Source organism: Oncorhynchus mykiss, chromosome 8 (genome assembly GCF_013265735.2).
Source record: "Oncorhynchus mykiss isolate Arlee chromosome 8, USDA_OmykA_1.1, whole genome shotgun sequence".
NCBI lineage: Eukaryota > Metazoa > Chordata > Actinopteri > Salmoniformes > Salmonidae > Oncorhynchus > Oncorhynchus mykiss.
Window position 1 is genome coordinate 17756239 of NC_048572.1, and position 13454 is coordinate 17769692.

Below are 13454 nucleotides of genomic sequence, written 5' to 3' on the forward strand. Positions count from 1 at the left end.
AAAGTACCAGAAAAGGCAGTGTAACAAAATTGTAGAACATTTTTTTTTATTTAATAGACAGTACATTAAACACTTTCCCTGTATCTTCTCTAGAACACAAGAGCACTAATGAATTGAACATAAGGCAAATGGGCTTATAAAAGTTTGCAAATCACATGAAAAAAGTAAATGGATCACTAAAGCTGCATTGTGTTTAACGCCAACACACACATTTATAACATAAATAATAACCCACTTTGGCTTCCCAATTAAAGTCTCCTGTCCTCTCTTATCAACTAATACAGTACTTACTATCAAAATACTCTTAAAAGCATATTCAGACTTTGTTTCTTATCAATATAATACAACTAGTCTATATGCAGTCCACCAACACATGTAACCATTCAGGAGTTGGTTAAAGCATATATTCAAATTGGTACTGCATTATGAAGCCTAAGTATTCCACACTTTTACAGTCACCCCAACAGCACTATAGTTTACTGCTGCACCAAGATAATACATAGAGTACACAGAGCATAGTATTAACCACCCAGTATTACAGTTTTCCTTTATTATTACATTTTTCCCCACAGAAAGGTAACACCAAGGACAGATTGTGCCATTTCTTCAAGAACAATGCTCTTACACACCTTACACAAAATCAATACAGGGGAAATGCTTTACCTTTTAAGGGCATCTAAATTTACTGTTATTCAAATGCATACATCGAAACAAAACCAAAATGTCTGTTTATTATGTATTATACACACACTAATACCAGGCATAATGGATTATTCTGAATTTCTCTCGGGAGACAAACACTGCTGGGACTGTTCAACGTTGCATTTCAGATCAGATTTGAGGTAAGGACACACAAAAACAAAATGTAGGACATTATTTGTGGGGTTTGAAAGGTTTGTTACTACTCTAAAGAGTTATTAACTTACATTGAATGATGCACTTACAGTATAGGGGGTTCAACTGGAACACCAATACCTATATATCTACATAAAAAAAATAGTGGTCTTCACATAAAACAATATGAATGTGCTTTAAATCAGCACTGTATGCTGACAGATACCTACACAATTGGCAAGTCACATTTTCCACACACACGTACAATAATCCACGTACAGAACAACGTTCAAATGTAGCCAAGATACTTACAGAGCGATACTGTGCTTTTACATTCCCATGGTTTCTATCAATGTGAGCGTGATTTCCTGTGCTCTAGGGATGATTGGCATGGTTCAGGTGTGGAACTACAGGTGAGATGGAGGCACATTCCTCCCCATTAGGCTGAGGAGGTTGAGGGGGGGTGACTCTGGGAAGAAGGACTCTTTAAGACGACTGACTCTGGCATTTCTTCAGCAGGGAATCTGGGGGTCTGGGGTAGTAGCCGGTGGTGCAGGGTTTGTTGGGAGAGAACCTGGGGAACTTGTAGTCCAGAGGGAGATCTAAGGAGGGTTGAAATAAATGTATGAATAATATGTCACATCAACCAGTTTGGCCTGCTTAGCTGAGACAGTAACCCCCAAAGCTTTGCTAAAACCAACCTTCACAAAAAGGAACAGAACATTTTCCAGGGACACTTCTCAACAAGAATAAGGAACGAGTAGTAGAGGAAATCTGGGGTCAAATGCCTCTTCAAACGAACAAAGCACGCCTCTCTCAAGACAAGACGCTAACAGTATTTAGGTAGGCCATTACGCAATTCAAGAGTCAGTGAGCCCCCATAGCCCTCTCCTCCCTGTACCTGCAATAGACTCCACACTGGGGATGGCCATTGTGCTGTATTTGTGGATGCTATGGCAGCACCAGGTGAGTTTCTGGCTCTCCTCATCCCCTCCAGGAGTCTTGTGTGTGTCCACAAAGTAGGATCCCCACTGTTCGGATGGAGCAGAGGGCGCCTTCATGCCCTGGTCCTGAAAGCACATCACACGTGCTAATGAGGGAGTGATTCTCTGACCAGACAGAGGGAAGTAATCCTGCTAGTAGGGAAATTCATGAGTAATGATAGATCCACATTTTTTTAACAGGAATTTCAAAATTAAAAGCAGTGTGGAGTTAGTCTAAAGTTTTCATGTCACCTGCACAAGTAGGGAAAATGCCTTTTTTTGCCAGCTCTAAACCCAACAATGCAGTAATCAATAACAATGTAATACTAAAAATAACAAGGTAGAACAGGAACACATACGAAATGAAAATAAGAAGAAAACGACAAAGTAAGAAGTTATATACAGGGCCTGTTCCAATACCGTATTTACAATGTGCAGGAATACTGGAGAGTTAGATACTGCATGTACTTTACTGTATGTATGTATGTAAGGTGACTAGGCATCAGGAGATATGATAAACAGAGCAGCGGGGTATATTATGATTGTATGTGAGTGGGTGTGCGTACAGTCAGTATAAATGCATGTGTGTGTGAGCGAATGATGAAGTGACTGTGTGTGTAGGAATAAAAAATAAAATACAAGGTTCAACTCAGATAGTTTACAAAATGGCTAAATGGACTATTTTTCAGTCTTATGGCTTGGGGATAGAAGCTGTTCAGGAACCCGCTGGTGTCAAACTTGATGCACCACTTTGGTTTCAGAGAAATAAAATAAAATGTTCTATGTTACATGCGCCGAATACAACAGGTATATATAGACCTTACCGTGAAATGCTTACTTACAAGCCCTTAAACTTCTTGATGCACCCATCCCGTTAGCGGGATCATTTTCGTCAACCACCACTGAATTGCAAAGCGCCAAATTCAAATTAAATTACTAAAAATATTTCATTTTCATGAAATCACAAGTGCAATATAGCAAAACACAGCGTAGCTTGTTGCTAATCCACCTGGCATGTCAGATTTCAATAAAGCTTTTCGGCGAAAGCATACCAAGCGTTTATGTAAGCACATCTCTCTCAGTAGACAAAATATTACAAACAGCTAGCAGCCAAGTAGACTGATCACGAAAGTCAGAAAAGCAATAAATTAAATCGCTTACCTTTGATGATCTTCGGATGTTTGCACTCACGAGACTCCCAGGTACACAATAAATGTTCCTTTTGTTCCATAAAGATTATTTTTATATCCAAAATACCTCCATTTGGTTGGCACATTATGTTGAGAAATCCACAGGCTCGAGCGGTCACGACATCGCAGACGAAAATTCCAAATAGTATCCGTAATTTCAAACGGTTTTTATAATCAATCCTCAGGTTGTTTTACAATATATAATCGATAATATATCAACCGGGAATGTAGCTTTTTCAATAGTAGAGAGAGAGAAAATGGCTGCACCAAGCTGTTGCGCATACAAAACGCTGCTGGCACCCAGCCATACAATGACGCGAGGTGACCTTTTTCGTCCATTTAAAAAAAAGAAAAGCCTGAAACTATGTCTAAAGGCTGGTCACACCATGGGGAAGCCATAGGAAAAGGAATTGGGTTGAGATCCCTTTAAATGGAGCGAAGGCAGGCTATGGAACATGGAGCTTTCAAAATAGAAGCCACTTCCTGGTTTGATTTTCCTCAGGTTTTCGCCTGCAATATCAGTTCTGTTATACTCACAGACAATATTTTGACAGTTTTGGAAACTTTAGAGTGTTTTCTATCCTAATCTGACAATTATATGCATATTCGAGATTCTGAGCCTGAGAAATAGGCAGTTTAATTTGGGTATGTTTTTCATCCAAACATCAAAATACTGCCCACTACACTCAAGAGGTTTTAACCAACAACGCAGTTCAAGAAATAGTTAAGAAAATATTTTCTAAATAAACTAAAGTAAAAAAAAATACAATTAAAAAAAAGTTAAAAAGAAAATGATATAACAATAATGAAGGTATGAAGGCACAGGTTAGTTGAGGTAATTTGTACATTTAGGTAGGGGTAAAGTGATTATGCATAGATAATAAACAGTGAGTAGCAGCAGTGTGAAAACAAGGTAGGGGTGGGGCAGCAATGTAAATAGTCCAGGAGGCCATTTGATTAATTGTCCACCAGTCTTATGGCTTGGGGTAAAAGCTGTTAAAGAACCTTTTGGAACTGGACTTGGCGCTCCGGTACCACTTGCCGTGCGGTAGCAGAGGGAACAGTCTTTAACTTGGGTGACTGAAGTCTTTGACAATTTTTAGAACCTTCCTCTGACACCGCCTAGTATATAGGTCCTAGATGGCAGGAAGCTTGGACCCAGTGATGTACTGGGCCATACGCACTACCCTCTGTAGCGCCTTACGGTCAGATGCCGAGCAGTTGCCACACCAGGCGGTGATGCAACCGATCAGGATGTTCTCGATGGTGCAGCTGTAAAAAGAAATTGAGGACCTGGGGACCCATGCCAAATCTTTTCAGTCTCCTGAGGGGGAAAAGTTGTTGTCGTGTCCTCTTCACAACTGTCTTGGTGTGTTTGTTTGTGATGTGGACACCAAGGAACTTGAAACTCTTGACCCGCTCCACTACAGCCCCATCAATGTTAATGGGGGCCTGTTTGGCTCTCCTTTTCCTGTGGTCCACGATCAGCTCATTTGTCTTGCTTATATTGAGGGAGAGGTTGTTGTCCTGGCACCACACTGCCAGGTCACTGAGCTCCTCCCTATAGGCTGTCTCATCGTTGTGTCGTCAGCAAACTTAATGTTGGTGTTGGAGTCGTGTTTGGCCACGCAGTCATGGGTGAACAGGGAGTACAGGAGGAGACTAAGGACGCACCACTGAGGGGCCCCAGTGTTGAGGATCAGAGTGGCAAATGTGTTGTTGCCTACCCTTACCGTCAGGAAGTCCAGGATCCAGTTGCAGAGGGAGGTGCTTAGTCCCTTAGCTTAGTGATGAGCTTTGTGGGCACTATGGTGTTGAACGCTGAGCTGTTGCCGATGAAGAGCCTTCTCACATAGGTGTTCCTTTTGTCCAGGTGGGAAAAGGCAGTGTGGAGTGCGATTGAGATTGCATCATCTGTGGATCTGTTGGGGCGTCATCTGTGGATCTGTTGGGGGGGGTTGGGGGGGGGGTGTAATCATATAGGCAGGTTACCTTCGCTTACTTGGGCACAGGGACTATGGTGATCTGTTTAAAACATGTAGGTATTACATAATTGGTCAGGGGGAAGTTGAAAATGTCAGTGAAGACACTGGCCAGTTGGTCCGCATATGCTTTGAGTCCACGTCCTGATAATCCGTCTGTTGACCAATAATATTGAGGGTAGTGGTGGTTTACATACTCGCCGGCAAATTCTCACAAGACACCCCGCCCTTCTCCCCCTTTTTCTCCGTCTTTTCTTCACGTGGATGACAGGGATTTGGGCCTGGTCTTGAGAGAGCAGTATATCCTTTGCGTTTGACTCATTAAAGAAAAAATCTTTGTCAGGTTTGATGTAAGTAATCGCAGTTCTTATGTCCAGGTCTTTTTGGTCATAAGAGACTGTAGCAGCAACATTATGTACAAAATCACAAACAATGTGAAAAGACTAACAAAATAGCACAGTTGCTTAGGAGCCTGTAATACGCAGCCATCCCCTCTGGCACCATTATTACCCCCCCCCCCCCCCCCCCTTCTTACTCATCCTTATCAGTGCCATTTGTCGGTTCAACTAGTTAATCTCTAAAAAGTGCTGAAAGTCAGAACATGCCTTGAAAACAGGATGTGGTTAACAAGTACGGACTGATAACAGATCAAACTAGAGGTAGCAGAAGACACGAATGCATCTAAATTACTCAACTCTTACAGATACAGTTGAAGTCGAAAGTTTACATACACTTAGGTTGGAGTCATTAAAACTAGTTTTTCAACCACTCCAAAAATTTCTTGTTAACACACTAGTTTTGGCAAGTCGGTTAGGACATGCTACTTTGTGCATGACACAACTAATTTTTCCAACAATTATTTCACTGTATCACAATTCCAGTGGGTCAGAAGTTTACATACACTAAGTTGACTGTGCCTTCAAACAGCTTGGAAAATTCCAGAAAACAATGTCATGGCTTTAGAAGCTTCTGGTAGGCTAAATGACATAATTTGAGTCAATTGGAGGTTTACCTGTGGATGTATTTCAAGGCCTACCTTCAAACTCAGTGCCTATTTGCTTGAAATCATGGGAAAATCAAAAGAAATCAGCCAAAAATTGTAGACCTCCACAAGTCTGGTTCATCCTTGGGAGCAATTTCCAAATGCCTGAAGGTACTACGTTCATCTGTAAAAACAATAGTATGCAAGTATAAACACCATGGGACCACAGAGCAGTGAAACTGCTCAGGAAGGAGACGCATTCTGTCTCTTAGAGATGAATGTACTTTGGTGCGAAAAGTGAAAATCAATCCCAGAACAACAGCAAAGGACCTTGTGAAGATGCTGGAGAAAACAGGTACAAAAGTATCTATATCCACAGTAAAACGAGTCCTATATTGACATAACCTGAAAGGCCGCTCAGCAAGGAAGAAGCCACTGCACCAAAACCGCCATAAAAAAATCCAGACTACGGTTTGCAACTGCACATGGGGACAAAGATCATACTTTTTGGAGAAATGTCCTCTGGTCTGAATAAACACAAATAGAACTGTTTGGCAATAATGACCATCATTATACTTTCAGGAAAAAGGGGAATGCTTGTAAGCCGAAGAACACCATCCCAACCGTGAAGCACTGGGGTGGCAGCATCATGTTGTGGGGGTGCTTTGCTGCAGGAGGGACTGGTGCACTTCACAAAATAGATGGAATCATGAGGAAGAAAAAGTATGTTAATATATTGAAGCAACATCTCAAGACATCAGTCAGGAAGTTAAAGCTTGATCGCAAATGGGTATTCCAAATGGACAATGACCGCAAGCATGCCTCCAAAGTTTGGGCAAAATGGCTTAAGGACAACAAAGTCAAGGTATTGGAGTGGCCATCACAAAGCCCTGACCTCAATCCCATAGAAAATTTGTGGGCAGAACTGAAAAAGTGTATGCGAGCAAGGAGGCCTACAAACCTGACTCAGTTACACCAGCTCTGTCAGGAGGAAGGGGCCAAAATTCACCCAACTTATTGTGGGAAGCTTGTGGAAGGCTACCCGAAACGTCTGACCCAAGTTAACCAGTTAGAGCTCTAGGGGCGCTATTTCATTTTTGGATAAAAAACGTTCCCGTTTTAAGCGCGATATTTTGTCACGAAAAGATGCTCGACTATGCATATTCTTGACAGTTTTGGAAAGAAAACACTCTGAAGTTTCAGAATCTGCAAAGATTTTGTCTGTAAGTGCCCCAGAACTCATTCTACAGGCGAAACCAAGATGATGCATCACCCAGGAATTAGCAGAATTTCTGAAGCTCTGTTTTCCATTCTCTCCTTATATGGCTGTGATTGCGCAACGAATGAGCCTACACTTTCTGTCGTTCGCCCAAGGTCTTAGCAGCATTGTGACGTATTTGTAGGCATATCATTGGAAGATTGACCATAAGAGACTACATTTTCCAAGTGTCCGCCTGGTGTCCTGCGTCGAATTCGGTGCGCAATTGCCAGCTGCTTCTACTTTACCATTTGATTCAGGGGAGAAAGCATGTGTCCAAGAAGGATGTATCAATGAAGAGATATGTGAAAAACACCTTGATGATTGATTCTAAACAACGTTTGCCATGTTTTCAGTCGATATTATGGAGTTAATTTGGAAAAAAGTTTGCGTTTTGAGGACTGAATTTATGGATTTTTTTTGGTAGCCAAATGTGATGTATAAAACGGAGCTATTTCTAATACACAAGGAATCTTTTTGGAAAAACTGAGCATCTGCTATCTAACTGAGAGTATCCTCATTGAAAACATCAGAAGTTCTTCAAAGGTAAATGATTTTATTTGAAGGCTTTTATGTTTTTGTTAATGTTGCGTGCTGGATGCGAACGCTAATGCTAACGCTAAATGCTAACGCAAAATGCTAACTCTAGCTAGCTACTTTTACACAAATTATTGTTTTCCTATGGTTGAGAAGCATATTTTGAAAATCTGAGATGACAGTGTTGTTTACAAAAGGCTAAGCTTGAGAGATGGCATATTTATTTCATTTCATTTGCGATTTTCATAAATAGTTAACGTTGTGTTATGCTAATGAGCTTGCTGATAGATTTACACAATCCTGGATACAGGGTTTTTTTCATAGCTAAACGTGACGCAGAAAACGGAGCGATTTGTCCTAAACAAATAATCTTTCAGGAAAAACTGAACATTTGCTATCTGAGAGTCTCCTCATTGAAAACATCTGAAGTTCTTCAAAGGTAAATTATTTTTTTGAATGCTTTTCTGTTTTTTTGTGTAAATGTTGCCAGCTGAATGCTAATGCTAAATGCTACGTTAGCCATCAATACTGTTACACAAATGCTTGTTTTGCAATGGTTGAGAAGCATATTTTGAAAATCTGAGATGACAGTGTTGTTAACAAAAGGCTAAGCTTGAGAGCTAGCATATTTATTTCATTTCATTTGCGATTTTCATGAATAGTTAACGTTGCGTTATGGTAATGAGCTTGAGTCTGTATTCACGAACCCGGATCCGGGATGGGGAGATCAGAAAGGTTAAAACATTTAAAGGCAATGCTACCAAATACTAATTAAGTGTATGTACAATTCTGACACACTGGGAATGTGATGAAAGGGAATTTTTACTCGGATTAAATGTCAGGAATTGTGAAAATCTGAGTTTAAATGTATTTGGCTAAGGTGTATGTAAACTTTCGACCTCAACTGTACTCAACTGTAATCATATAGGCAGGTTACCTTCGCTTTTTTTGGCACAGGGACTATGGTGGTCTGTTTAAAACATGTAGGTATTACATAATTGGTCAGGGAGAGGTTGAAAATGTCAGTGAAGACACTGGCCAGTTGGTCCGCATATGCTTTGAGTCCACGTCCTGATAATCCGTCTGTTGGCCAATAATACGGAAGGTAGTGGTGGTTTACCTAATCGCCAGGGAATTCTCACAAGGCACCCCGCCCTTCTCCCCCTTTTTCTCTGTCTTTTTTTCATGCGGAGGACAGGGATTTGGGCCTGGTCTTGAGAGAGAGAGCAGTATATCCTTCGCATCTGATTCATTAAAGAAAAAATCTTCGTCCAGGTTGGTGTGAGTAATCGCTGTTCTGATGTCCAGAAGGTCTTTTTGGTGATTAGAGACTGTAGCAGCAACATTATGTACAAAATCAGTTACAAACTATGTGAAAAAACTAACAAAATAGCACAGTTGCTTAAGAGCCTGTAAAACGGCAGCCATCCCCCCCTGGCACCATTATTATCCCCCCCTTCTTACTCATCCTTATCAGTGCCATTTGTCGGTCCAACATGTTAATCTCTAAAAAGTGCTGAAAGGCAGAACATGCCTTAAAAACAGGATGCGGTTAACAAGTACGGACTGATAACAGATCAAACTAGAGGTAGCAGAAGACACGAATGCATCTAAATTACTCAACTCTTGCAGATACTTCCTTGAAATGTGATTCAGTTCACCTGGGAGAAAGGGCATTGCATAAAAATAAAAAAAAACTGTTGCTACGTTGTCCCTCTCTTGGTGAAAAGTGTGATGGAAGACATTCTTCTGAATGACGCTTTTTGACTTCCAACCAGACTTGTGGAGACAGAGTTGCATGCTGAGAAGATCTGTTTGTTAAGATTAAATGAATCCACAATCTTTCATGTTAAAAGAACGTAGATAAAAGATCAGCTCCGAACTCTGAGCCATGGAAACATTCTGGCTACTTCTGCACTAACTACTTCTCCCTCTTCTCTACACTGAACCTCATAATATATCATTACTAAGAGGCAACGCAATGCACAACATTACAAACAGTAGTCTATTCATGTGGAAAGTTCCAACAGATATTGAGGGACAAATTGTAACCAAAAGGAATCTGGGAGAAACATGTCATTCCAGGCAGTTCTCTTAAGAGTGTCTATTAATGTGTTACATACACTCTGGCTGCAGCAGAGCAAAAGAAAGATGGAGACCAACTGGAGCTTCCAGGAATATCTATTAAATGAGGCAAATGGGGAAATACGTTTTAGAAAGGAAAGTGGAGAGAGAGAGGCTGGGTGGGAGATAAAATAAAGGAGAGAGAAGTGAGTGGAGGGGTGAGACCGAGAGAGAGAATAAGAGAGGGAGAGATGGGGGTGGAGGGAGAGAGAGAGAGATAAAATGGGGTGGGGTGGAGACAAAGAGAGAGGGAGAAGGGAAATATAGAGAGACAGAGGTAGAGGTGTGAGTCTAGGCGGAGACAATTTGTCCATCTAGGTCCCATGCTCCAAACGTGGCACAACCTCCTCAGTCAGTCCCTTCAGAGGAAGGAGTCCTCTATCCTAGTGGTGTTTTGGCCAAACAAGGACGTTCCTCTCATTGCTCCTGGCAACAGATATGCTGACTCATCTAACTTCTCTACTGTCTGGAACAAAACATCCTCCATGGCCTGGTCAGTGAGGGAGAGGGCAGCACTGGGTGATATTGCATCCTGGTTACTTCATAGTTTCCTTCCTAGTAGTACGTCAGCTTCCCTAAAATGTTTATTTTCTGACTTTACTGTACTCACACTAGGCTTACAGAATGCAGAAGACATTGCAGAATGTCTTTTGATAATGCTACAAAATGAACACAGGCACATTCTCAGACACACATGCTACATTGGGTATATTTTGGCACTGAGCCAATGGACTGGGGGTTGGGAGAATATGTATTTTAGGTAGCAGGGGCAAGGTGGGCGAGCACATTAAAGGAAACAACTGCTGGTGTGAACTTACCTCAAACTTTCCCTTCTTCTCCTGAGGCTCCACTTGGGCCTCGTTGGTCTCTGCTGCGTCGCTCCTCGGGACGCCCTCTCCCTCCATTTCCTCCACGATCATCACAGTCTCCCACTTCCCAAACATGCTAGCAGGGAACATGTCCGACCGCATGCTATCCCCAAAGTACACCACCTATAGAGGGTAGGAGACAGGACATAGACAAATAATTATGCCATTATCTGAGCAGCTGCTCTGTAAACTACGTAGACGTTTCATAGAGCAACTACTTCTTTATGTGATTTGTAAAGGTTCAGTTGTAAAGCGCTGATAGAATAGCAATTTGGCTGGATTTGTTTCAAAGAGGGCATTCAGTTGTAGTCGAATTCAATAACTCTGACATGTCTTACTGCCCCTAGGGCAAACTAGACCAGACACGATGTGGCTGCAAAACTCATCATGTCTCTTTTGTAGTTTTGCTATGGTTGGAAAGAAAAACACGTTAAGACAGGCTTAGCTGAACGACATACCTAAACTGACTGGCAACCCCTTTCCTGTCATTCAAAACCCATTGCAACAAATGTATATAGCAACTCCAATGGAACCTAAGGGTTAAGAAGAGTGTCAGAGGGATTACAGAACCACTAGGAAAAACAAACAAGAATGCTGACATAATGGAATCAGCTTCAGCACATCACCAAACCCTGACTTCATGATGGGTTATTTTAAGGAGAGAATAAAGGTTATTACACCAGGCCACTGAGGCCAGTGTTCTATAAGGATGATACTATTTTGGTGCTTAAGACACACACTTAAAGAGTCCTTCACACCGCTCTCTGTGTGGAATGCAGAGTGGTGTGTATGTGTTTGTTTTGGAGGCAGGCAGACGACCACTAAGAGAAGGTGGTGAGGGAGGAGTGGAGGGTCTCTAATGTGTTCATGTGGGCTGCTGGACTCACTCCGGAAACCCCCATCTCTTCTCAGGCCCTTTACAGTGTCTGTGACCAGGTCTTGCAGATCCACGCACAAATTAACAGGACGGCCAGCTGGCCAGCCGGGGCCTCGGCTGTGGAGCTGTGAGCTGGGCCTGTGGATCTCTGGAACTGGGCATAGGGATCAGGTTTTCAGAGAAACTGGCCACAAAGAGCGAGGGAGAGAGCAAGAGAGAGAGGGCACTGCTGCGGAGTGCACCAATTGTTTTTCATCTCCCCACTGCAGGCAAAGGCATCAGATCAGTATGATAAATATTTACAGGCCAATTCCAACACACACAGCAAAACATTATAGAGAGACTTTCATGTGGCTCTCTAGATGCTAAACACAGTTTCCTAAGGCTGGGACGAATAAAGCAACATAATTCAGGTTTCAACTACAACAAGACTGCTCTTCTGAGGACTCTTTCCCCTGAAGATATAACTTGCTACAGTTTGCAGCTCCCTCCTTCTCCCTAGGAGAAAATTAATGTCAGCCTGACAGCATGGCCTTTCCCCTGGGGAGGAAACAGGGTGACCAGAGCCCATTGTGCTCCACTGTGTGGGGCCTGGCTGGGACAGACAGAGCCTGCATCTCAAATGCCACCTTGTTCCTTATGTAGTGCACTACTTTTCACCACGGACGGCCCTTAGGGGTGCCATTTGGGACGCAGACAGACAGAGAGGAGGGAAGGGGAGATCACATATCTGACATGAGAGGGCCAGGGATGTAAGGACTATATCCATGTTACTTAGTCCCCAATCCGATCATTACAGCAGCTTTGCTCATACATGAAATTGTAACGACACAACAGAACTTTAAGAATGGTTAAATGTAACTGGAGGGAGAAAAAGGTCCGAGATTCCAGATGGAGAGAAGTGGGTGGAGTACGCTTACTACAACAAAATGACTCACAGAGGAAAATGAGTGCCATTTGAATCATTGAGTCTGTATGAACAGGGCAGCTCAGTGTCTAAGCTTTGATCCTCCATGTCGCAGCCAGACCTGTGCTCATTGCTACAGGGGACTGTAATCTGCCCTGAATGCCTCCCATTCAGCCGGCCGGCATTAAGTCCTGTCAGGTGAAAACGAGGAGAACCCAAAACAGACTGCCTCAGATCACGGTTAGTGCTATCCGGGATGCTTGAGACATCCCTACCTTGAACCCTAACCGGAACCTTAACCCCTACCCTTAACCATAAACCCCAACCTAACCCTTACCATAACCATTTTAAATCTCAACTTCAATGGGGGTATGGACATCCCAATGATCCAAGATAGCAATTACCCTCTGGTCACCCCAGAGGGGCTGCCTTAAAGCTGCCATAAGTGCAGGTTGTGGAGGTTGACACTGCATTCCTCAAGCGCTTTCTCCACGTGCCCCGAGAACAGAGGGGGCATTGAGCACTCCTGGCCGGGTGGGAGGGGTGGGGGAGAGGGAGGGGACGCTGAGGACGTGGATGATGGGCGTCCCTGGGTGCACAAGTCAGTGAGTGGGAGCCTTTCCTTAAAGCTGAGAGAGGGCACAAAAAGGGGCTCAGAATGAGAAGAGCTGGCTGCCTGCCTGTCAGAAATCATATGGGCTGTGTACTCTACAGTAAGGGCCTGTTTATCACATACCCTCTCAGCAGGACAGGCAGCTCTCTGGGTTGGCACTCTAGCCCTGTTGACACTTATGCCAAGGTGTGCAGGTGTACACGGCCATGTTTCCCTCTCCTTCACACCGGTGCGAATAACCCCGAGCTGATTTATAGAGAACGTGCGTCTGCCAGGAATGGAAGCTCAAAGCAAACCT

The 13454-nt window shown here is 42.9% G+C and overlaps 1 protein-coding gene across 1 annotated transcript in view; it reads right to left on the minus strand.

The window, feature by feature from the left end:
* Nucleotides 1-14: 14 nt before the first annotated feature.
* The window catches only part of LOC110529517 (5'-nucleotidase domain-containing protein 1), a 79299-nt gene continuing 65859 nt past the window's right edge, over nt 15-13454 (minus strand). Inside the window, exons 10-12 of the mRNA XM_021611761.2 lie at nt 10709-10882; nt 1736-1904; nt 15-1436 (exon numbers count right to left, since the gene is read on the minus strand). Coding sequence (XP_021467436.2) covers nt 1321-1436; nt 1736-1904; nt 10709-10882 — 459 coding nt within the window. The 3' untranslated portion in view covers nt 15-1320. The remainder of the gene's footprint in view (nt 1437-1735; nt 1905-10708; nt 10883-13454) is intronic.